The sequence below is a fragment of the Hordeum vulgare genome, chromosome 5H (genome assembly GCF_904849725.1).
Source record: "Hordeum vulgare subsp. vulgare chromosome 5H, MorexV3_pseudomolecules_assembly, whole genome shotgun sequence".
Lineage (NCBI taxonomy): Eukaryota > Viridiplantae > Streptophyta > Magnoliopsida > Poales > Poaceae > Hordeum > Hordeum vulgare.
Genome location: NC_058522.1, coordinates 476,129,809 through 476,155,022, shown reverse-complemented (window position 1 = coordinate 476,155,022; position 25,214 = coordinate 476,129,809). Strand labels below are relative to the sequence as shown.

The following is a 25,214-nucleotide window of genomic DNA, read 5'->3' as shown; positions in this document are numbered from 1 at the left end:
TGAATTATCAATGCCTAGCTAAGGGCGTTAAACAATAGCGCTTGTTGGGAGGCAACCCAATGAATTTATATTTGCTTTTTGCTTTCTGTTTTGTTGTGTCAACACCATCATAATTCTGTTATGATTGTTTCTTTCGTGTTTCTTTTTGTGTTTGAGCCAAGTAAAACATTTATGACTAGTTTTGGTGATGGTTGTTTGATCGTGCTGAAAAAGACAGAAACTTTCACTCACGAAATTATTTTTCATTCTTATCCAGAAAGAGATTTTGAGTTGATTTTTTTGCTGTTGGTTTATACGCCAATTTCCCAAACTATCGTAATTTTTTAGAAGTTTTGAGATACCAGAAGTATACGAAGTATACAGATTGTTACAGACTGGTCTCTTTTTGACAGATTCTGTTTTTGTTGTGTTGATTGCTTATTTTGATGAAACTATGGATAGTATCGGGGGGGGGGGGGGGTACTAGCCATGGGAAAGTGAGAATACAGTAATATAACACCAATATAAATAGAAATCAAGTTTTCTACAGTACCTAAAGAGGTGTTAGTTTGTTTTCTTGTGCTAATGATACCACGAGTTTCTGTTTAAGTTTTGTGTTGTGAAGTTTTCAAGTTTTGGGTGATGTTCTCATGGACGATGAGACAAAGAGTGGAAAGAGCTCAAGCTTGGGGATGCCCAAGGCATCCCAAGCCAAATTCAAGGAAACCAAAAAGCCTAAGCTTGGGGATGCCTCGGGAAGGCATCCCCTCTTTCGTCTTCAATCCACCGGTAACGTTACTTGGAGCTATATTTTTATTCACCACATGATATGTGTTTTGCTTGGAGCGTCGTGTATCATAGGAGTCTTTTATTTTTGTTGTGTCACAATCATCCTTGCTGCACACCTTTTGAGAGAGTCATGCACTCATCGTGAATCTGCTAGAATACTCATTGAGGTTCGCTTATATCTTTTGAGTTAGGCAATTTAGCTCACATGTGCTTCACTTATATCTTTTGAGCTAGATAACTTTGCTCTAGTGCTTCACTTAGATCTTTTAGAGCACGGCGGTGTCATATTTTTGAGAAATAAGAACTCTCGATCTTCACTTATATCTTTTTGAGAGTGCTCTCTTTGAATAACTTGGTAGTTGGCTTGTGGTATGAAAGTAGTCCTAAAGATGATAGGCATCCAAAGAGGATACAATAAAACTTCCATAGTCTTCTGCATTGATTAGAAAGAGAAATTTGATTCCTCTCAATTAGTTTTGAGATATGGATTTGGTAATATTAAAAGTCATGTTAGTAGGGTGTTGTGAATCTAGAAATACTTGTGTTGAAGTTAGTGATTCCTGTAACATGCACGTATGGTGAACCGCTATGTTAGGAAGTCGGAGCATAATTGATTTATTGATTGTCATCCTTTGTGTTGCGGTCCGGATCACGCGATGGTTAACACCTACCAACCCTTCCCCTAGGAGCATGCGTTTAGCACTTTGTTTCGATTACTAATAAAAACTTTCGCAATAAGTATGTGAGTACTTCATGACTAATGTGAGTCCATGGTATAGATGCACTTTCACCTTCCACCATAGCTAGCCTCTCCAGTGCTGCGCAACTTTTGCCGGTACACAAAACCACCATAGACCTTCCTCAAAACAGCCACCATACCTACCGATCATGGCCTTTCCATAGCCATTCCGAGTTATATTGCCATGCAATTCCCACCGTTTCGTCTCATGACATGTGCCGTCACTCTCATAAATTGCGAGGAAGAAATTTATGAAGTGATTCACGAGGGCTCCTTGGATGAGAAGCATGATTGCAATGGTTTCACTATAAATTCTATTAGTGACAATCATGCTAAAAATATGCAAAACCCTAAGCTTGGGGATGCTAGTTTTGTTATGTCCACTACTGGTTGTAATGATCATGATTGGGGTGATGATTTTTCTTATGATCCTGAAAATTTGTTTAAGCCTCATGATGAATATGATATTTGCAATATTATTGAAAGTGGGTTTGGAGAAGACATGACTTTAATTGATGATAATCCCACTATTTTTGAAGAGCGTCAAGTTTGCATGCATGTGGATCATGAAAGGAATATCCTATGTGATAGTTACATTGTTGAATTCAAATATGATCCCACATGTAATTGTTATGAGAGACGAAAATATTGTGGTAGAAATTTCCATGTTACCAAATTACCTCTCGTTTTGTTGAGATTGATATTGTCTCTTTCTTCTTCCTTGCTTATGGTAACTATTTGTTGTCTTGACAATTTGTTTTCCTATAAACTGCCTATGCATAGGAAGTATGTTAGACTTAGATATGTTTGTCTCATGCTTTATGATGCTCTCGTTGTGCTTCAATTCTTGTCTTTTGTGTGAGCATCATTGAATTATCAATGCCTAGCTAAGGGCGTTAAACAATAGCGCTTGTTGGGAGGCAACCCAATGAATTTATATTTGCTTTTTGCTTTCTGTTTTGTTGTGTCAACACCATCATAATTCTGTTATGATTGTTTCTTTCGTGTTTCTTTTTGTGTTTGAGCCAAGTAAAACATTTATGACTAGTTTTGGTGATGGTTGTTTGATCGTGCTGAAAAAGACAGAAACTTTCACTCACGAAATTATTTTTCATTCTTATCCAGAAAGAGCTTTTGAGTTGATTTTTTTGCTGTTGGTTTATACGCCAATTTCCCAAACTATCGTAATTTTTTAGAAGTTTTGAGATACCAGAAGTATACGAAGTATACAGATTGTTACAGACTGGTCTCTTTTTGACAGATTCTGTTTTTGTTGTGTTGATTGCTTATTTTGATGAAACTATGGATAGTATTGGGGGGGGGGGGGGGTACTAGCCATGGGAAAGTGAGAATACAGTAATATAACACCAATATAAATAGAAATCAAGTTTTCTACAGTACCTAAAGAGGTGTTAGTTTGTTTTCTTGTGCTAATGATACCACGAGTTTCTGTTTAAGTTTTGTGTTGTGAAGTTTTCAAGTTTTGGGTGATGTTCTCATGGACGATGAGACAAAGAGTGGAAAGAGCTCAAGCTTGGGGATGCCCAAGGCATCCCAAGCCAAATTCAAGGAAACCAAAAAGCCTAAGCTTGGGGATGCCTCGGGAAGGCATCCCCTCTTTCGTCTTCAATCCACCGGTAACGTTACTTGGAGCTATATTTTTATTCACCACATGATATGTGTTTTGCTTGGAGCGTCGTGTATCATAGGAGTCTTTTCTTTTTGTTGTGTCACAATCATCCTTGCTGCACACCTTTTGAGAGAGTCATGCACTCATCGTGAATCTGCTAGAATACTCATTGAGGTTCGCTTATATCTTTTGAGTTAGGCAATTTAGCTCACATGTGCTTCACTTATATCTTTTGAGCTAGATAACTTTGCTCTAGTGCTTCACTTAGATCTTTTAGAGCACGGCGGTGTCATATTTTTGAGAAATAAGAACTCTCGATCTTCACTTATATCTTTTTGAGAGTGCTCTCTTTGAATAACTTGGTAGTTGGCTTGTGGTATGAAAGTAGTCCTAAAGATGATAGGCATCCAAAGAGGATACAATAAAACTTCCATAGTCTTCTGCATTGATTAGAAAGAGAAATTTGATTCCTCTCAATTAGTTTTGAGATATGGATTTGGTAATATTAAAAGTCATGTTAGTAGGGTGTTGTGAATCTAGAAATACTTGTGTTGAAGTTAGTGATTCCTGTAACATGCACGTATGGTGAACCGCTATGTTAGGAAGTCGGAGCATAATTGATTTATTGATTGTCATCCTTTGTGTTGCGGTCCGGATCACGCGATGGTTAACACCTACCAACCCTTCCCCTAGGAGCATGCGTTTAGCACTTTGTTTCGATTACTAATAAAAACTTTCGCAATAAGTATGTGAGTACTTCATGACTAATGTGAGTCCATGGTATAGATGCACTTTCACCTTCCACCATAGCTAGCCTCTCCAGTGCTGCGCAACTTTTGCCGGTACACAAAACCACCATAGACCTTCCTCAAAACAGCCACCATACCTACCGATCATGGCCTTTCCATAGCCATTCCGAGTTATATTGCCATGCAATTCCCACCGTTTCGTCTCATGACATGTGCCGTCACTCTCATATTGCCATTGCATGATCGTAAGATAGCTAACGAGTCATACGCTAAGCTAGATCGTTGCACATCCCCGTACACTGCCGGAGGCATTTCCTATAGAGTCATTATTGTTCTAAGCATTGAGCTGTGAGTAAATAAAAGTGTGATGATCATCATTATTAGAGCATTGTCCCATGTGAGGAAATAAAAAAGAAAGAGGCTAGAGTTGCCCACAAAAAAATATATGGAGAGAGGCCAAAGAGCCCCCAAAAAAAGAGAGAGAAAAAGAGAGAAGGGACAATGCTACTATCATTTTCCACACTTGTGCTTCATAATAGCACCATGTTCTTCATGGTTGAGAGTCTCTTGTTTTGTCACCACCATATACTAGTGGGAATCTTCATTATGTAACTTGGCTTGTATATTCCAATGATGGGCTTCCTCAAAATTGCCCTAGGTCTTCATGAGCAAGCAAGTTGGATGCACACCCACTAGTTCTCCTTTTGAGCTTTCACATACTTATAGCTCTAACTGCATCCATTGCATGGTAATCCCTACTCTTTCACATTGATATCTATTGATGGGCATCTCCATGGCCCTTTGATACGCCGAGTCAATGTGACCATCTCCTCCTTTTTGTCTCGCAACCTCCACCACACTCTATTCCACCTATAGTGCTATATCCATGGCTCACGCTCATGTATTGCGTGAGAGTTGAAAAAGGTTTGAGAAAGTAAGAGTGCGAAAACAATTACTTGGCCAATACCGGGGTTGTGTAAGATTTAGATTCGTTGTGTGGGGATGATGGAGCATAGCCAGACTACATGATTTTGTAGGGATAACTTTCTTTGGCCTTGTTATTTCGAAAGTTCATGATTACCTTGCTAGTTTGCTTGAAGTATTATTGTTTTCATGTCAATAGCAGACTATTGCTTCGAATCTTACGGATCTGAACATTCATGTCACATGAAAGAAGTTACAAAGGACAAATATGCTTGGTATCATTTCACATCAAAAATTCAGTCTTTATCACTTCCCTACTCGAGGACGAGCAGGAGTTAAGCTTGTGGATGCTTGATACGTCTCCAACGTATCTATAATTTCTGACGGTTCCATGCTATTATCTTGTCAAACTTTGGATGTTTTGTATGCATTTTATATCTTTTTTGGGACTAACTTATTAACTCAGTGCCAAGTGCCAGTTCTTGTTTTTTCCCGTGTTTTTGACCTTTTTCACAGGAGAATTTTAAACGGAGTCCAAACAGAATAAAACCTCCGGAAAGATTTTTTCTGGAACAGAAGATATGCAGGAAGCTTGAGAACCAAGGCAGAGGGCACCAGGGGAGGCCACAAGCCCCCTAGCCGTGGCCAGGGGGGCCCGCGCCTAGAAGGCTTGTGGCCCCCCTGGGGCTCCTCTCCCCTAGTTCTTCCGCCTATAAATCCCCGAAAAATCTGAAACCACGGGAGAGAGCCATGAAAATACTTTTCCGCCACCGCAAGCTTCTGTCTCCGCAAGATCCCATCTGGGGCATGTTCTGCTGCCCTGACGGAGGGGGGATTCGGACACGGAGGTCTTCTTCATCAACACCATTGCCTCTCCGATGATGCGTGAGTAGTTCACCATAGACCTTCGGGTCCATAGCTAGTAGCTAGATGGCTTATTCTCTCTCTTGGATCTTCAATACAAAGTTCTCCATGATCTTCATGGAGATCTATCCGTTGTAATTTTCTTTTGCGGTGTGTTTGTCGAGATCCGATGAATTGTGGATTTATGATCAGATTATCTATGAATCTTATTTGAGTTTCTTCTGATCTCTTATATGCATGATTTCATATCCTTGTAATCTCTTCGAGTTGTGGGTTTTGTTTGGCCAACTTGATCTACAGTTCTTGCAATGGGAGAAGTGCTTGGTTTTGGGTTCATACCGTGCGCTAACCTCACCTAGTGACAGAAGGGGTAGCGAGGCGTGCATCGTGTTGTTGCCATCAAGGGTAAAAATATGGGGTTTATATCTATTGCATGAATTTATCCCTCTACATCATGTCATCTTGCTTAAGGCGTTACTCCGTTTGTTATGAACTCAATACACTAGATGCATGCTCGATAACGGTCGATGTGTGGACTAATAGTAGTAGATGCAGAAAGTATCGGTCTACTTGTCTCGGACGTGATGCCTATATGTATGATCATTGCCTTAGATATCGTCATGACTTTGCGCCGTTCTATCAATTGCTCGACAGTAATTCGTTCACCCACCGTAATATTTGCTATCTTGAGAGAAGCCTCTAGTGAACACTATGGCCCCTGGGTCTACTTCACATCATATTTTCAGCCCTACACTTTTACTTTGTTGCACTTTCCGCCTTCAAATCTCACTTTGCAATAAATCTTGAAGGGATTGACAACCCCTTTATAGCGTTGGGTGCAAGCTTGTTTTTTTTGCGCAGGTACTCTGGACGCTTGCCTTGATACTCCTACTGGATTGATACCTTGGTTCTCAAACTGAGGGAAATACTTACTGCTACTGTGCTGCATCACCCTTTCCTCTTTAAGGGAAAAACTAACGCAAGCTCAAGAGGTAGCGGCCGACAGTAGTGGGAACTGGTGGTTACACCATCGTCCCCGATCTGGACATCGCCATCAAGGTGAAAGAAGAAATGGAGGGCCAGGGCTCGTCGTCTACGTAGCCGCCTCCTCCATCACCGGTGACTCCACTGCCGCCTCCAGCGCCACCCCTCCTCCCGAAGCCTCCATTGGAGGTGCACCCGCATCCTGCAGCGGTTCGCTGCGGCCATGGCACAGAACCGCGCAGCCGTCCGGGGCGCGTGGTCGCCGGCGACCCTCACCCTCACCAGCGTCCCCGGGTCGAGCAGCAGCGGTGGGGGCGGTGTGGCAACAAGGGGATCACGTCGCCTCCCTTGAAGACGACGCCATGGGGCAGGGGAGGACCGGCGTGGTAAGGTTGTGCACCAGATCGATCTGAGAGTGGGGAACGGGAGTAACGACGTGGGAAACCGTCATCCATGCGCTCCTTATCCTTTCCTTTCTCGGTACATGGGCCAACCCAAGTCGTAGCATTCCTCACCCAAACGGGCCTGCAGCTAAGAATTCCAATAAAGTGGCTGCGCATTGTGGTGTTTCCAACAGAAGATAACCATAGTATTACAATATTGCGCATCAGCCTGTTTCTTTTATTTCAGTGTCATTTTTTTATTGTATTAAGAACCTCTGCTTATCATATTCATTCAGTATTGTATTATATGTTTGAATATTTAGACTATGTATCATCTAAAATAAAATCTCACACTATGTGTACATATTCTATATGATTGCCTCAACACTTTTTTTCTTCAGAATATGTAATTCTCAAGTACAACATTTTTTTTACAATTCAAATTTTGGGATCGCAAAGTAGATGAGGCATCTACTGCACTTTGCAGATTATCCTCATCGCTGAAAGATCTACATTCGCCTCCTTCTTTTGGCAAAATGACTATCTTCGAGTGCTCTCCCGAATATGTGAATTGATGTGACTATCTCAATTTTTTGCGAATCACAAGGTAATTGTGTGATCTACTGAAATTTTTTGCAGACTATCCACTATTACTACAAGGTCTACACCATGTCAACAGATGATTACCTTCAAAGTGATTTTCTTAAATATAGTATAACATAAGGTAATACAGATATGAACATCTACTGACAAAAGTCAGATTATGTTTTCTATTACTGCGAGATCTACACCATATTGGTGATTATCTTCAAAATGTTATCCTATATAAATTGAGGTCTACACATATGGCTATATGGCATCAACTTTACAAGAATTTTCTCCTCCGAAGCATTTATTATTGTTGTTTTTTCAAATATTTTACTCTCATAGTGAATATTATTCTTGCATACTTTGCTTGAATATGTCATGGGAAACTACGAAAATATTCACATATAAGTGTCATTACCTTCTATTACATTGGTTATATAATGGTAGTTGAGCCTACGTCACTATTCCTAACTGTAGTGTCGTCCATCCATCAAGATGGACCCCATAATGTATGGCAATGATTGAGTGTCACAACACTTTGCAAGGACCACATCACATCGTGGTTATAGTTTCATAGTGGCTAACCAATGTTAAGCACATGCAAGTCTATATGTTTTGGCAGTGACTCTAAAATCACACACTTTCTCAAGAATGAAGTCCAAAACATTAGCAATAAGTTCATCACATGTGTTATATTGAAAGATACACCTAGGTTCACCAAGGATCACCTTGTCCATGGTTGTCCTCAAACAAATCATTTTATCAATATATATATTTCTTACTCACAGAAGTATATTAAATAAATGCATTAGCATTTTTAAGTAATGCATGACTGTCATTTCCAAATACAGTAGATGCATGATTTGGTGGGAGTATTTATTGTAAGATGATTCATGACATCAGTCATTGTATCCACATGCTGCATTTGTGGCCACTGTAGCTCCACCTTTGGAATATGTGTCATGGCTATTCTCTTAATAGCTAAGTATGTTCATATGTATTTCGTCTGTCACCAACTTCACTTAGTTCTCAAGCTAAGTACATAATGGACGAATATTTATTCACCTTAAATATGTCCCTTAAGAGAAACATGTTACCATGAGCACATTTGGAATGATCACCCAATAATTTTTCATGGCCTCAAGTCTATCGTAACTTATAGTTTTAGTAGTTAAAAAATAACCTTTAAGTTGAGATTTTGTGATCAGATATTTTTCATATTTGAATCCGATTGAAAAGCCCATAATACATTTTACGTCCTCTTATGATGCTACTGCCATTTTCATGGTAAAGAAATATATTATTTCTTAAAATCACAAGACTCACCCCACAAGTGCTATACATCATTTGAAAATCTTGTCGGTACTAAATGCCAAGTCAGTGGTGACAAAATATAGCCATGAGGACTTCAAAGTAAGGTGTCGGTTAATAGACAACCAAAGACAGAATTAACTCTTAATAGGGAATAGATCATTTTGAAATGATCACAAAGACAACACTCAAGTTTGTCAAATGTGTGGTTATATAAATATCATACATATGACTACCAAACCCTCAAACATATGATGAAACCACATCACAAATTTATTCAAAAGTCTGGTAAATTCAATGGGATAAATTTGAAAATTTACAAATAACAAACAAAATATTTTGGTAGATGTTTTTCTCAGAATCTTCGTGAGAAGGCAAACTAAAGTTTAGTGCAGTAAATGGAGGATGAAATCATTTGCACTCAATAATGTCGGAGACCTCAGGTAATCTCCTAATTATCCATCATATTATTAGCCTATACTTGTACTACTACATGTAGTACAATGTCCAATATCCTATTTCTTGGACATTATATTTGATAAATTTTGAATGTATGAATCAATTCATACTCAGTTTTGTTGCGTAAAAAATAACTTTCTAAATCTTATAAAATACTTGGCTTTAAGCCTTACAATCCTGGTTTGGGGTTGATTAGAAAATTATTGACAATTCTATTGTACACAGCTTAACAAGTTGCAAAAATTCCCAAATCATGAGATTTTATGTGCACCACATGTGCCATAGGGGAAATTAATTTTAGGGACTCTCACCTTACAATTCTAAATGAGCCAACTCATTCTTCCTTGAACACATTCAGAAGATATATGTGGGCTACTTAACCATTATGTGGGATTATTGAGATACTTCATGGTACTCATAGAAACATTTATAAAATGATTTCAAGTGTGTCTCTTGTCACACACAACCATGAATGATCTTACTAAATCAATTGCTCAACTGCTCAAAGTAAGAGCAAATTATCCTAAACAAGGGATAAATCCATTCGAATGGACAACTTTGTTGAACTCATTTCACAAGAAATATATGATTATATATAATACATTATGGACATACCCAAAATGGTTTAGTTCAATATATTATCAAAGATAGTGAAATTAATAATATGACCAAACTTATAGAATCGTAATTTACTAGCCTCATGCTAGACAAATACGACATTACACACTGTAAGTATGATATAAATCATACCAACTGCATAGCATACTACTTTCCCCTTGTAGTAATTATGTGGAAATCAAAAAAGTATTTCCTATCTGCAATAATTCGATTACATACTGATATCACCAATCCTGCATACATCAATGGGCTCTCACAAAAAATTAGGGATCTATGTGAGGAATGACAATTTATCCGTCAATCAAAATTATTCATAGCCCGTATGCTGATTGCATCAACAATAAGGACGTTGTTTTGGCATTAGGGGGAGATAAGTACCACAAAGAATGCCAATATATAAATTAGAAATGTTATTTACATTTAGTCCTTATATCCACGTACTCAAAGAATCTGAACTAGAAGTTTAGAATCACATATTTGCAACACATTGCAAATCTGCCACATCCATTTAGTGATGACAAAGGTGTCACTCAACTTTATATTCCTATAGTAAAGTGTCACAAAGAGTGGAGGTACGTGATAAACCACTCTTCTCCCATAATGAGAGCAAGAGGGGGAGAAATCTGACCGCACGAGATATAATCTCGCATATGCTTCCGCGGAAATAGAGGAAATCAAATCCTCAACTAGTAAATGTAATTCAACATCAAGTTGAAAGACACCTCACTGGATGCTCATCATCCAAAGCCTGACATAAATATGCACAATGTTTTCATGTCGGGACATCGAAACACCTTGACTCCATTGTTGTAGGAAATCACAAGGAGTTAAAAGGAATAAATACATTTCCACAAATTTAATCAATTCCACGAGAATCATTAAAAATAAAGACTACATTTGTCGACATATATTTCTTCTAAAAATTGCTAACACCTTTTGGACCCTGAACCAAAATCCATGGTAGAGTGCCTCTTGTCCTCATATTGGTTCACATAAAAGGAAGCAAGTAATGAAGATAGCACTTGCTCTGCAAACGAGTGGTATTTACTACAGTAATACCTACTCCACATAAGTATCTTTCTTATAGAATACTAAAACTTCTCATTCATAGACAAAGTAAATGAGGTGGTGAAAAAGCGAGGCTTGAAGCAAAAAGGTTCACGCAGAGACCCGACATCGATTACGATGTAACATACCTTCTTGGTATGAGTGGAACCATGTTTTGATAATAAATACCATTGGCAGTACAAATAATATTATCCATGCAGTTGATGGATGAAGTGACTACATACTCATATGAGTCACTCATTCGGAAATCTATATTAAAGTCCCTAAAGGGCTTATATTTCCGAATCCAAAACATATTTCTGTAAAAATTCAGAAGTCACTCCATGGCTCGAAATAGTCGAAAATCATATGGTACTATCGACTAAATAATTTTCTTCTTATGAAGGATTACTAAAAGAATGATGATTGTTTACGTGTTAACAAAGGAATCCCAAATTTATAATCCTTCTATCACCTGAGTGTATATCGATGATTTCATCATCAATGTCTCTACAAGACCTAAACATACACAAAATCATCTCAAAACGGAAAATTTGGATTTAACCAAATTTAGCTTAAGTTTACAACTTGAGCATTCTATCAAGAATATGTATCAGTCTATATATATCCAAAACATATACGAGAAGTTCAGTGTGGATATATCATAACAGAAAAGGACATTTATGCTCATACTACCTTTGATAAGGTATAAATCCATTCATACCTAGAGGTGATAATGAAGTGATACTAGGACCTGAAGTTCTATATCTCACTAATGTCAAAACACTCATATACTTGCAAACTACGTCAAGCTTGACACTATATTTGTTATCTTTATTCGGAGTGCAACCCCCAACAAAAGGTATATGGTTGATATAAGTAATATTATCTTATATCTGAAGATTACAGTAAATCTTGGATATTTTCATCACGAAATAGAAGATATGATCATTATATGATGTAATGATATTGACTTTTTATTTGATCCCAACGACGCCATATCAATGACTGAATTTGCTGGAATAGCCTTCACATGGAAGTCATATAAATGGATTTTAATGGTTATTTCCAGTTATCATTCTAACATAATTGATTTATCTAAAGGCATTGCAAAATATGCATAACTTAGTAGTATAATTAACCACACTCAAAATCATGTGGTTGAGATTCATCAGAATCACATAACTTGATTTATCAAGATACTTCCACTTGTGTTACTCAATACCTATAGGCTATATAAAGAGCAATATCTTAAATCACATTGCTCGGAAATTACTTATCCTCACGGATTATAGAAAATTGAGGAAATAATTTGCAAACAAAATATTGTTATAATCCAATAAATTATACACAATCTCATGTTCATGTCAATGGAATTGGTATGAGACATCCTCCATATTTGCAAAGTTCAGGGGAAGTAATCTCCCAAACTATAACCTATTAATAATCATCAGATTGCATATATTGTACTCTTTTTCCCTTGATGAGTTTTCCCTAACGGTTTCTCATAAAAGGTTTTTAACGAGATAATATAAACACAAGTGTCTTTATATGCCATATCATTTTCTCCTTGTATTTTCCCACTCAGTTTTAAAGGAGTTTTCAATGGCATGTACGATTGCACTCTTTTCCCTTATGAGTTTTCTCTCAAGTTTCTCATAATGATTTTTAGTGAGGCAATATGTTCTCAAAGATCATATGTCATACTTTTTCCCTACCGGGGTTTTTAAAGGAAGTACTCAAGACATATTAATTGTTCTCTACACTTATCAATGAGTTTTCTTCTTCTTCAAAGGTTTTCTCATATGAGTTATCAAGAGACAATGATTATCATATGTTGCATCATTTTCTCCTTATTTTTCTCACTAGGTTTGAAGGAGTTTTAGCAACATATCTACTATATTCTTCTCATATTTTTTCCACAGGGTTTTTGAGGAGACTTTAAAAATTATCTGGAAGATTTCTCAAGATGGAAGATCTATATGCAAGAAGCTTTCAACGATGAAACATTCAAGGAGCTGTGTTGTACAAGGAGGGATGTTAGAAACTAATTAGTTTATTAAATTATTAGCAAAGGTGTTTTCTCTCTCTCTATTGCCAACAGACTCCTTTTCTGAAGAGATGGCTCCGAACAAACACCTATTCTTCGCATCTCTTCCAGATGTATATATACTTCATTCACTTTCATTCAATTTCGTTTTATTTTAACAAGCATTAATACTCACTTCTCGTTTTGAAAAGAAAACACAAACATTATCCTCACTCGCTTAATGTCTGGTGCACAGTCTAACATACACTCGTACGGAGTAGTACAAGCTAGTAGTACAAACAGAATCGGTCAGGCCGCTCTGGCCAGCTCCCTGTCCACAGCCACCTTGAGAAAGCTCCCTTCCTCGACCACCATCTGCACCGGCAGGAACCCGAGCCCGCTGGCCACGGCGAGCATGACCTCCTTCATCTCCGCCCTGAACTCCTCGCGGTCCACCGCCCCATCGCCGTCGCGGTCAAAGTGCGCGAAAAGGCCGCGGTAGAGCCCCGCGAGCTCTTCGGGGCCATCGGCACCGGCCTCGTCGACGCCGAAGTGCTTTTCCAGGATCCGGAGGCTCATGAGCTCCCCGGCCATCTCGGTGTAGGAGAGCAGGCCGTCGTGGTTGGCGTCGAGCGCCGCGAAGCGGCCGTCGACGGAGGCGTTGAAGGCGCCCTCGTCCTCCACGAAGCTCTGCACCGTCAGCCCGTCCAGGATCTCCACGCTCATCTTGACAAGGATCTCTCTCGCTAGTCGCTACTGCTACCGACGTTGGAGTTTCAGGATTTTTTGCGTCGTGTGTTGTGCGGTGTGATCTCGGTTGGGTTGAGGAAATGTAAAGATGAGTTGGCAGGTATTTATAGCCGGCGCTGCTTCGGTTGGAGTAGTGCTACCTGTATTTGCCTTGCCCACGGGAACGTGTTGGGTTCATGCTCTAACTGTGGTGTTTGTTTGGCTGGTCTCGCCGCGTCGCACCACGGTTTTGACTACGCGGGGACGTGCTCTGGAAAGGCATCAGAGCAAAAGGCCGTGCTGCGTTGACTGCTATTGCGAGACCGATCGGTCAAAGAGTGAGTGGCGACGTCGTGCTCGTCGCACGCGCACCGGGCGCGGCGCCCATAGAGCCTCTACACCTCCCGTTGTTTGTCTTTCACCGGCGACTTGCAAGTTTGAGACGAGCAGCAGCTGGGTTTGTCTGTCTTTCACCGGTCTCAACACATGCCTTGCCGATTGATTAACAAATGTACCTCACGCTTGTGCCAGGATGGTTTTTGGTGTACCGACACCACGATACCATGCCGGCTACCGGTTTCCATCGTCGATTGGTGTCTATAATTTTGGAGAAGGTTCTCGTGTGCTCGTATATCATCTACATCCGGCCAACCGGACACCTCAAACTGGTATTAAATATTGGACCAAACTCGACACCGGCGCCGCATCCTTGTGGTACACACAAGGCCGAAATCATTATGGTGACCTTGTCGGTGACGATACATAAAATGAACTCAGACACCGAACTATTCCACGATCTGATCTTTTTGACAACGTCATGGTCCGCGGCGTTTCAGCCTAATATAGGAACGTCGAGGTAGATTGCATTTCTCTCCCCTGACACACTCGCAGGCCGAACACGTGTTGCTCGATGACGTGTGATGACCCACAAATATAGGAGATCAATCGTAGTCCTTTCGATAAGTAAGAGTGTCGAACCCAACAAGGAGCAGAAGGATCTGACAAGTGGTTTTCAGCAAGGTAAAATCTGCACGCACTGAAATTGTCGGTAACAAGTGATTATGTGGTGAGATGATTCGTAGCAAGCAACAAGTAACAAAAGTAGCAACAGTGCATCAAGGTGACCCAATCCCTTTTATAGCAAGGGACAAGCATGGACAAAGTCTTATAGGAGGAAAAACGCTCCCGAGGACACACGTGAATTTCTGTCATGCTAGTTTTCATCATGTTCATATGATTCGCGTTCATTACTTTGATAGTGTGATATATGGGTGGACCGGCGCTTGGGTACTGTCCTTACTTGGACAAGCATCCCACTTATGATTAACCCCTCTCGCAAGCATCCGTAACTACGAAAGAAGAATTAAGACAAAGTCTAACCATAGCATTAAACTAATGGATCCAAATCAGCCCCTTACGAAGCAACGCATAAGCTAGGGTTTGAGCTTCTGTCACTCTAGCAACCCATCATCTACTTACTACTTCTCAATGCCTTCCTCTAGGCCCAAATAATGGTGAAGTGTTATGTAGTCGACGTTTACATAACATCACTAGAGAAAAACAACATACAACATATCAAATTACCAAACGAATATCAAATTCATATGACTACTATTAGCATGATTTATCCCATGTCCTCAGGAACAGAAGTAACTATTCACAAATAATAATCATATTCATGATCAGAGAGGTAATGAGTAGCATCAAGGATCTTAACATAAACTCTTCCACCAAGTAATCCAACTAGCATCAACTATAAAGAGTAATCAACACTACTAGCAACCTTACATGTATCAATTGTAGTCGCGAGACGGAGATTGGTTACAAGTGATATGAACTAGGGTTTGGAGATGAGATGGTGCTGATGAAGATGTTGATGATGACGAGTCCCCTCCGATGAGAGGAGTGTTGGTGATGACGATGGAGACGATTTCCCCCTTGAGAGGTAAGTTTCCCCGGCAGGATCGTCCTGCTGGAGCTCTAGATTGGTTCTGCTCAAGTTCCGCCTCGTGGCAGTGGCGAAACCACGAAAAAGCTCCTCCCTGATTTTTTCCTGGACGAAACCCTTCATATAGCAAAAGAGGGGGGCAAGTGGGCCAGCAAGGTGCCCACAAGCCCCCATGGCGCGGCCTGGGGGGTGGCCGCGCCGTGCAGGGTTGTGGCCACCCCGTGGCGCCCCTCTGGCGCTTCTTCGGCCCAGTATTTTTGATAAATCGGAAAAAGATCCTCGTTGATTTTTACGGCGTTTGGAGTTGCGCAGAATAGGTATCTCAACTTTGCTCCACTTTCAGGCCAGAATTCGAGTTGCCGGCATTCTCACTCTTCATGTAAACCTTGCAAAATAAGAGAGAAAAGGCATAAGAATAGTACCGTGAAGTGAAATAACAGCCAAAGAAGCGATAAATATCAACTTGAAAACATTATGCAAAATGGACGTATCAACTCCCCAAGCTTAGACCTCGCTTGTTCTCAAGCGAAAGTCCAGCTCAATAAATGTGTCCACATGTTTAGGGAGAGAGGTGTCGACAAAACAAGATACGTACATGCATGCATCATGATCAAGATCAGAACAGCGATACCAACATATAATCTCTAATGCTAAAGTGATAATTGCTTCACAAAGTAAAGCATGGATCAAGAACCTTACCGAGAAGTAACAACCGATAGCCTTTAGTCACTGAAGCAATTGCAATTTATCACAACATGAGAAAGAGTCAAATAAAAGCTTGTAAAGAAAATCCACATACTCAATCATTCTTTCGTTCTCTACAATTGCTACAACTCACGTAGTACTCATGAGATCAAAGTTTCAGCTGGACACAGAGAAAGATAGGGCTTATAGTTTTGTCTCCCAACTGCTTACCTCAAGGGTAATATCAACAATAATAATCCATGAATTCTTACCTCCAAGTTGACATATGAATATAGATCTTTCCCAAGCATATGACATTAGCCAAGATAAAGGCGAAACAAGGAATTGGTGAAGATCACCATGACTCTTTCAAGGGCAAAAAGTAAAGGTACAAGATAGGCCCTTCGCAGAGGGAAGCAGAGGTTGTCATGCGCTTTTGACGTTTGGATGCGTGTCCTCTTAGTGCGGAGGAACGTCACTTTATATTGCCTCCTGTGATAAAGAACTTTATTATGCAGTCTGTCGCTTTTATGTATTCCTCATCACAGGTTCATATAAAGCTTATTTTCCACGCACTAATAGATCATACATATTAGCGAGCAATTTTTATTGCTTGCACCGATGACAATTTACTTGAGAGATCTTATTCAATCCATAGGTAGGTATGGTGGACTCTCATGGCAAACCTGGTTTCATGGTTTATGGATGCACAAGTAGTATCTCTACTTGGTGCGGGAGTTTTGGCTAATGTGAGGTGGAAGAAATCGTCACATGCTAAGGGATATTTAATCATATAACATTGTTCAGAGCCAAGCAAACACAATTCATTATGTTGTCTTCCTTGTCCAACATCTACTTCTAGGCATGCAATAGTTTAATGAGTGTTCACAATCATAGATGGTGTCAGAGATGATATATTTATATGTGAACCTCTCCTTCTTTATCACTTCCTATTAATTGCAAAATGACCAAGGTCTACGTTTGCCTACCCTCAACAAGTTTCAATCCTCATTCTTTTATGTGTGAAGCCATCACTTCCCATAAGACCATTACATGATCTTTCATGCTTTTGTTCTATTCTCACTCTTTTGATCATCGCAAGAGGCAAAGCCCTTCAACTAAGACATTCTTTATTATATGGCTCACGAGCAAGAATACATCGGGGGTGACACAAAGCAAAACTTAAGACTAAAACACTAAGACTTTTAAACTACTAGAGAAAAAGAAAACTGAAAAGGAACAAACTAAAACAAAGGTAAAGGCAAAAGATGTGATGGTGATACGATACCGGGGCAACTCCCCCAAGCTTGGCACAAGCCAAGGGGATTGCCCATACCCATGTTTAGTTGTCTTCCTTTGGTGGTGGAGTTGTTGCAACATGAGTTTGATCCTCCGTCTTCCAAGGCATAGGTGCTCCATCATGGAAAGATGAACGAGTCTCCGGAATCCTCAAATCTACAACCAACCGTATTGATTTAAATCTATACTCATACTCACAGTTTTGGTTCTGCAGGTCATAGATCTGGCCCTGGAGTTTATCAATCATGTCATAGAGCCTCGAGAGATGCTTTCCAATGTCATTGGCATCAATCATGTGCTTGTTGGTGAACTCCGTGATCATCATGTGGTTGGCGTTGAGTCCACGCTCCACCATCCCTTGGCACTTAAAGACTTGTTGCTCCATTGCTTCGAGCCTCGTCTCCATGCTTCCGGTCTTCTTAGGCCCCTCAACATCACGGATGTGCAACATCCCCTCATGCATCTCGATAGATTGAGGGTGTTGCAGCACTCCCGTGAGGTAGGGATTGATGACCTTCTTCATGATCTTGTCCTTCGGAGCTTTTGGGGAAGTCATAACAATCTAGATCTGCTACAGAAACAGGCTCGAAACGAAAAACAGAGGAAATCTGCGTGATGCAGGGGTCAGACCAAACGGAAGTATATATAATGATTTTTTCCAGACCAGAAGGAGTACCCTGCATGAAAACGGAGTCCGGGAGGCGCATGAGGTGGCCACAAGCCCTCACGGCGCGGCCAGGGGGTGGGCCCGCGCCGTGCAGGCTTGTCGCCTCCTCGCGCACTTTCCGGACTACTTCCAATTTTTATATTTTTTCAAATATTCCAAAACGGAGAAAATTTCCTACTAGAAAAGTTTTGGACTCTGTTTTCTTACCGAATCACATACCTCTTCGTTTTCGGAGTCTGAAACAGGCTGATAAATATCCCTTAGGTATTCTTCCGGAGTTATGGCATTGATAATATTGCTTTCAACATTTATGGGAGTACCTGAGATATAATGCTTGATTCTGTGCCCATTTACCACTCTCGGACAATTACCTTCCGTGTTGTTGATCTTGATAGCACCGGAACGATATACTTCCTCAACAACATAGGGACCTTCCCATTTAGAGAGAAGCTTTCCTGCAAAGAATCTTAAACGAGAGTTATATAGCAAGACATAATCACCTACATTGAACTCATGCTTTTGTATCCTCTTATCATGCCACCTCTTAACCTTTTCTTTGTACAACTTGGCATTCTCATAGGCCTGAGTTCTCCATTCATTAAGCGAGCTAATGTCAAATAACCTCTTCTCACCGGCAAGTTTGAAATCAAAGTTGAGCTCTTTGATTGCCCAATAAGCTTTATGCTCTAGCTCAAGAGGTAAATGACATGCTTTACCGTACACCTTTTTGTACGGAGACATGCCCATGGGATTCTTATAGGCAGTTCTATAAGCCTACAGTGCATCATCGAGCTTCTTAGAGCAATTCTCACTACAAGAAATATGTCAACTAACGACCTTCAATATCGGTCACTGATTGGTCATTGATTTCCATTTGTGACCTTTTTATGACCAAAAACATAAGGTCTAAAGCTGAGGGTCTTTAATGAACTATAACGACCTTTTTTCTGGATTGGTCGTGGGATTTTATGACCAAACAGAAGGTCGTAGGTTTAACGACCAAATGATTTGGTCACTAGCAATCTGCCCGCACCACGTCAGATCCACCGTGGCAGGCTGACATGGCAGAATTATGACCAAATGAAAAGGTCGTAAATAAGATTCAGCCCGGTCCATTCCGGTCGTCTACATGGGTCGGGCCCAATAATTTGGCCTTTTATTTTCTGGGATAGAATCTTTTACTGAGCAGGTTTTTTATTAGTCCACTTTTCTTTTGGGCCTTGGCCTACTCTTTTTAGTCCAGTTCTTGTTTGGGCCTTGGCCTACTCTTTTTTAGGCCCAAGCCTATTTAGACAAATTCTAATTTGGGCCTTGGCCTACTCTTTTTTAGGCCCAAGCCTTCTTAGTCTATTTCTTGTTTGGGCCTCGGCCTTTTTGCTGTCCAAACTAACTTTAGTGCCCAAACAAAATGGTCCAAACAAAACTTAAATAATTGACAACCTCACAGGTCCACAGCTTCACAAAATACTTCATCAGGAAGTGAGCAAGACATTGTTTCATCACCAGAATGACCAATCAAGTGGGCTAACTTCATCAAGTTCTGGAGAAGTTAGCCCACTTCACTGTTTCTAGGACAGGTTCTACGACACGTTCAACTTCTACAATGCTTTAGCGCCGAAGAGAGCCACCAAGTGGGCTGACTTCTCTTCCTGTTCTTGAGACTTCTTCCACAGCAGCTCAAGTTCCTTGTCGCGTGCAGCTTCATATTCTTCCGCCTTTAGCTTGATTGCTGCCATTTCTTCTTGCATCATTTCAGCTTGAAGCTCCGACCTCTCCAGCTTCTGCTAAAGATCACGAACATGAGCAGCCACAACAACAGTTCCTTTGCCAGAGTTGTTACTAGATGACTTGAGCCCAACATTCCTGAGGAATGTGCTTTGGTTGACTTCGGTCTTGAGCACTTCTTCAACAATCTCAGCATCAGACTTTGGTTCTTCACCTTCTGGTACCAGCGCGTCCTTCATTTTTTCCATCTCAAGCTAGCATATGGAGAAAAATGATAGACATTAGTGGCAGATATATTTCACATTCTCCAAGAGAAACCAAACAAGAATGCCACCAAACAAGACCAAGAAATGGATTATTTGAAGTAATCAAACCAGCACACAAAATCTATATGTAGATATTTTACTCAAACTCAAACAGAAGTAGATGATAACTACTAAACTTAAAGCATTATTTGAATCTGGCTACAACAAGTGTACACACTTATGTGATCTATAGACATGCAATCAGAACAATATGGTGGTTCTATATAATATGGCTTCTTTGTTGAGAACTAACATTCAGATCAATTTTCATCATATCATAAAAATGCAACAAATAGCTACAACAAGCAAATTCTGATATCTTTGTTGAGAACCGTACAACAAATTCCAATGTCTTTGTTGAGATACCAAACCTATCTTAGGCTCTAGCAAACAGCATCAAATCATGGAACATAGTGTGTGTTCTTGCTGGCTATGAATCAAACAGGGCTGAGGTCTATAGACAAAAGTTTGAACTAGTTGGACAAAAGCATGGAGTGACTTACTATAGCAATCTTGACTGGCTCCGAAAACCCGTGCTTCTTGCTGTTGTGGGTGGCCTTGAACAAGTCAATCACAGACAACTCCTCACCCTTACGCTCTTCTTTCTGAAATATTTTTCAACAAAAATCGAAATGTTATTCAGCAAGAATAAGAAATGATATTCAACGAGGATCAAACGGCAAGGTCTTTAGAAAAAGGTACTCACAGTGGCAAAAATGTGTGCGGTGTAGTGCCTGGAACCAGTTCTCTGTTGGTACACGACCTTTTCTCGATTAATCTTGTTCGACACACAGGTTTCCTACAAAAATGCATAATGTTATTTGCCAAGTTGAAAGAAAGTGGAATAGGCAGTAGTATAGAAGGACAATACGAGTCTGAGCATATTTGATTTGGAAATATTTCAGTTATCCTGCACTAGCACAAGTACATGAACAACTAGTACTATATAAGAGTCAGTGTATTACATATGGTGTTGATTTTGAAAGTTGATGCTCTCTATTGTTCCTACTTTGATCAGAAACATGGAAGAGGAAGAAGGGGACCATGGCCCATTCCCATCCTGATGTGCAGAACATAAATCAGCAAACAGAGCATATACATACCTTGTGTCTTGTGGTGGACCACATCTGCACCAGAGCTTGCCATTCACCATCCGTCAGATCTGGCACCGGAGACTTGGTGCACACTTTGTTTGCTGCTACGGTATCAAAATACTTCTTCTTGATATTATGGCATCGATTCTTTGAACTTTTCTGCAGAATATCTTTGCACGCGTACTTGATGGTCTCCGAGTTTGTGTTTATCTCAAAATTTGCCTACCAAGACAGCAAACAAGGAAGGAACAACATTAGTGATCATTAACTACAAAACAGAAAATAGAGTAGCACATCAACTATAAAACAAGTTGCTTACAACAACTTTCCCAATGTAGTCCTCCACTAGAGTAGCATTATTTTTGTATTCCTTGAAGTGAGGAAGAACCGGCAGATGGCTTCTTGCAACGAGTCCACACTCAGAAGCAAACTTTGCTGCCTGTAGAGGCTTCTCTGGACGCTTCATCCCTTGGGAAATTTGGATAGGCACCTTTGTGCCAAGCGACTTGGTGATTCTCTCTAGCCCTTTGCCCTTTCTAAGTCTATGTTTGTTAGTCATTGCATCTGAAAATGAAATTGAACTCGTAAATTAGAAGAGAAATCGACAAATGCAGGAATGGTTCTCCTAAACAGGTAAGCATACATGATCACTTCCATTTGCAAAATGCAATAGTAAAAGAGAAGGTGAACTTGCCTGGTTGAAGCACAAGTTGTTATTCTTCTTCACTGACGACATCATTCCTGTCAATAGAAGGTGCACCACGCCTGAGGCGTACGCAGACAGTGCCGCTTTCATCCATGTAGATAGTGGTTTCTTCGTCCATCTGTGAAAACTCATCACGCATTTCCACCAAGCTCTCAAAGTTCATGCCCAGCGGACTTTCCTGATGGTCCATCGCAGCCGCCATAGTTGCTTTCTGCCTTGTGACTCTATCAGGTTCATCAGGTTCCAGGATCCTCTTTGTTTGTCCTAGAGGTGGGGCCATCACCCTTCCTGGAGGCATTGCAGGAGATGCTTCTGAGCTCTTCGTATTCTTGTTGCCTGTCTTCTTAACACCAGGCTTCTTCGTTCTAGATTCCTTCAATGCCTTGTATAAATAGCACAGAAAAAAAATTAGATCACAAGATAAATATGTGAGCACAAGGAAACACAGAGCATACAAGAACCCAAACCCTCCAAGCAAGACAGAGTTTGCACCTTAACAGTCTTGTGCACTACAACTTCATCCTCCTTAGGATTGTACTCTGGGTCATCACTGATAACTCCACTACCTTCTTGAACCCCATTAGTTGTACCTTCTTGTACATCATTTGTTTTCCTAATCATTGACGCTATTGCATCAATGCCAAGGGACTGGAATATCCGATTGTTCCTCATCATATTTCTAGCCCTAACCTTCTCGTACTCGGTGAGAGGATGCTCATCTTTGCAAGGCAAAGTAAACATAATTATTAGGTTTATTGTTGGAATGCATGGACAGACAGCCAAACATATCTTATGATATTTTATTATCATTTAATCCTACTTATTCAGCTAAGGAAGAGTAACAGCACACAAGCACAACTAAGTCAGCTAATTAAGATTACTGCAATACATTTGCATAATAAAATCTGACAGTATTTTACATCACGAGCCTCCAAGATATTTTACTTAGCATATCATTTCACTTAGCATATTAAGACACATTTTATAAAGCTGAAAGTATAACCACAAGGAGCAACTTGCATACCACTGGTTGGCCTCGGGTTTGACCTTGTCATCCTTGACATGGATGATCTTGAGGTGGTGCTTGCAAAATAGAATAAACAACAATTAGATACAACAGGGATAAAGTAAAAAGATGCACTTATATCAATAAAGGAAAGCATTTAGACGAGCATGCACATACATGTAATACATGTGAAGCAAACTTGTTGGATCAACAATATAGTGATGTAGTTAATGCATCAGTACTAATACATGTAAAACACTTGGACCAGCATGCACATACACGTGTATCAATGCACATACAGTTAATGCATCAGTACTAAACTGACAGTTGAAGCAAGCAACTAAATTGAAGCACTTGGACTAGCATGCACATACAAGTGTAGCAATGCATCAGTATTAAAACATGTGAAATAGGAGGTAGTAATGTACTAAACTGATAGTTGAAGAAAACTATATATGTGAAGAAATGCATTAAATATTTACAACAATTACTTTTATGTTTTAACTTGCAATTTTATCCATGTACCTACAATCATCTATAAGCAAAGTAATTACTCAACTGTATCCCTAATGGAGGCAAACATATGCATTCATAGCAACTGGTTGCCCAACATTTGGTGAATAAAGAAGCAAGTAGTGTGCAAGCAAGCAAGCAAAGTGCATAAGTGCTACTAATACAATCAAGCAAGCAAGCAAAGTGCATACATGCTACTAATTCAAGCAAGCAAGCAAAAGAAGTGCTACTAATAGAAACAAGCATAGTGCTACTGATAGAAACAAGCAAGCAAGTACTGTTGATACCAACCGTAGTAGCTTCTTCTCCAAGTGCTACTGATACAAGCAAGTATGGCTGATGGAAACTCTAATTAACCATGTATGCTAGCAAGCAAGCAAGCCATAGTAGTCAAGCAACATGAACCCTAACCCTATGAACCACGTCAGCGGACATATTTACCCCATGAACCCTAACCCTAACCCCATGAATGTACTGAACCATCCCCATTGATCCAGCCCCATGAACCCTAGAAGAACACATGAGGGGGATCTATCAAACCCTAGAATATCTACTAGAAGAACACATGAGGGGATCTATCAACGGGAGATGGGTCGAGGGGAGAGGTACTGTCATCGTTGATGTAGTCGTAGCCGTCGACGTCGATGTAGATGTAGCCGTCGTCGTCGTCGTCGATGTAGATGTAGCCGTCGACATCGTTGATGTAGTCTTCGTCGGGGAGAGGGGAGAGGGGCGGAGGGGCGACGGAGTGGGGAGTCGAATGGATCCCACGTGGGTAGTGGGGAGTGGAATGGAGAGGGGAGTGGGAGAGGGAGTGGTGGGTCCCGCGTGGTAGTGGGAGAGGGAGTGGAGGGAAATTTTGGTGGGGTGAGAGGGAAAATTTGGTGGGGTGGGAGGGAAAATTTTCACTAGTTTTTTGGGGTTTGGAGGCGGACTTTTTCTTTTTCTTTTTTATAAAAATTGTAGAAATAATGGTTAAAATCATACCGAATAGTTCAAGAAGACATCGGTACTCAAATTTATATATCTTTTCTAGTTGGCAGGTCACATGTGATGATGCGACATGAAGGTTTCCCATTTTTTTGATTTATTTTTGAATTTTTCATGGCCATTACAAAATGCGGTCGAAACGGCGGGCATGACCGTTCCTACCTAGTGGTTGAATCTTGGAAACCTTTTGGAGTTTCTATGATTAAATAGATACTTGTGTACCTAGAAATGATTTTTGGAAAAATAAATAAAGAGCAAACTATAAGGCAACCGTAGTTCAAATTTGACCCGCTTCCACCTGATTCGACATAGATTTGTCTTTTTCATGAGAGATGGATAAAAGCTTTTGACACCCAACCATTTTGTCAATTGTACATTAAATATGACCTAGTATGTTAGAAAAATGATTTGAACCAATTTTGAAACAAATATATGGTAGGTCCTTCACAAAAAAA

The 25,214-nt window shown here is 40.3% G+C and overlaps 1 protein-coding gene across 1 annotated transcript; it reads right to left on the bottom strand.

Moving 5' to 3' along the window:
• Window positions 1-13,243: 13,243 nt before the first annotated feature.
• Window positions 13,244-13,946, bottom strand: LOC123398154. The gene has a single exon (XM_045092659.1). It carries the CDS (start codon window positions 13,817-13,819, stop codon window positions 13,403-13,405), a length of 417 nt encoding a protein of 138 aa, XP_044948594.1. The 5' UTR covers window positions 13,820-13,946; the 3' UTR covers window positions 13,244-13,402.
• Between the last annotated feature and the right edge of the window lie 11,268 nt (window positions 13,947-25,214).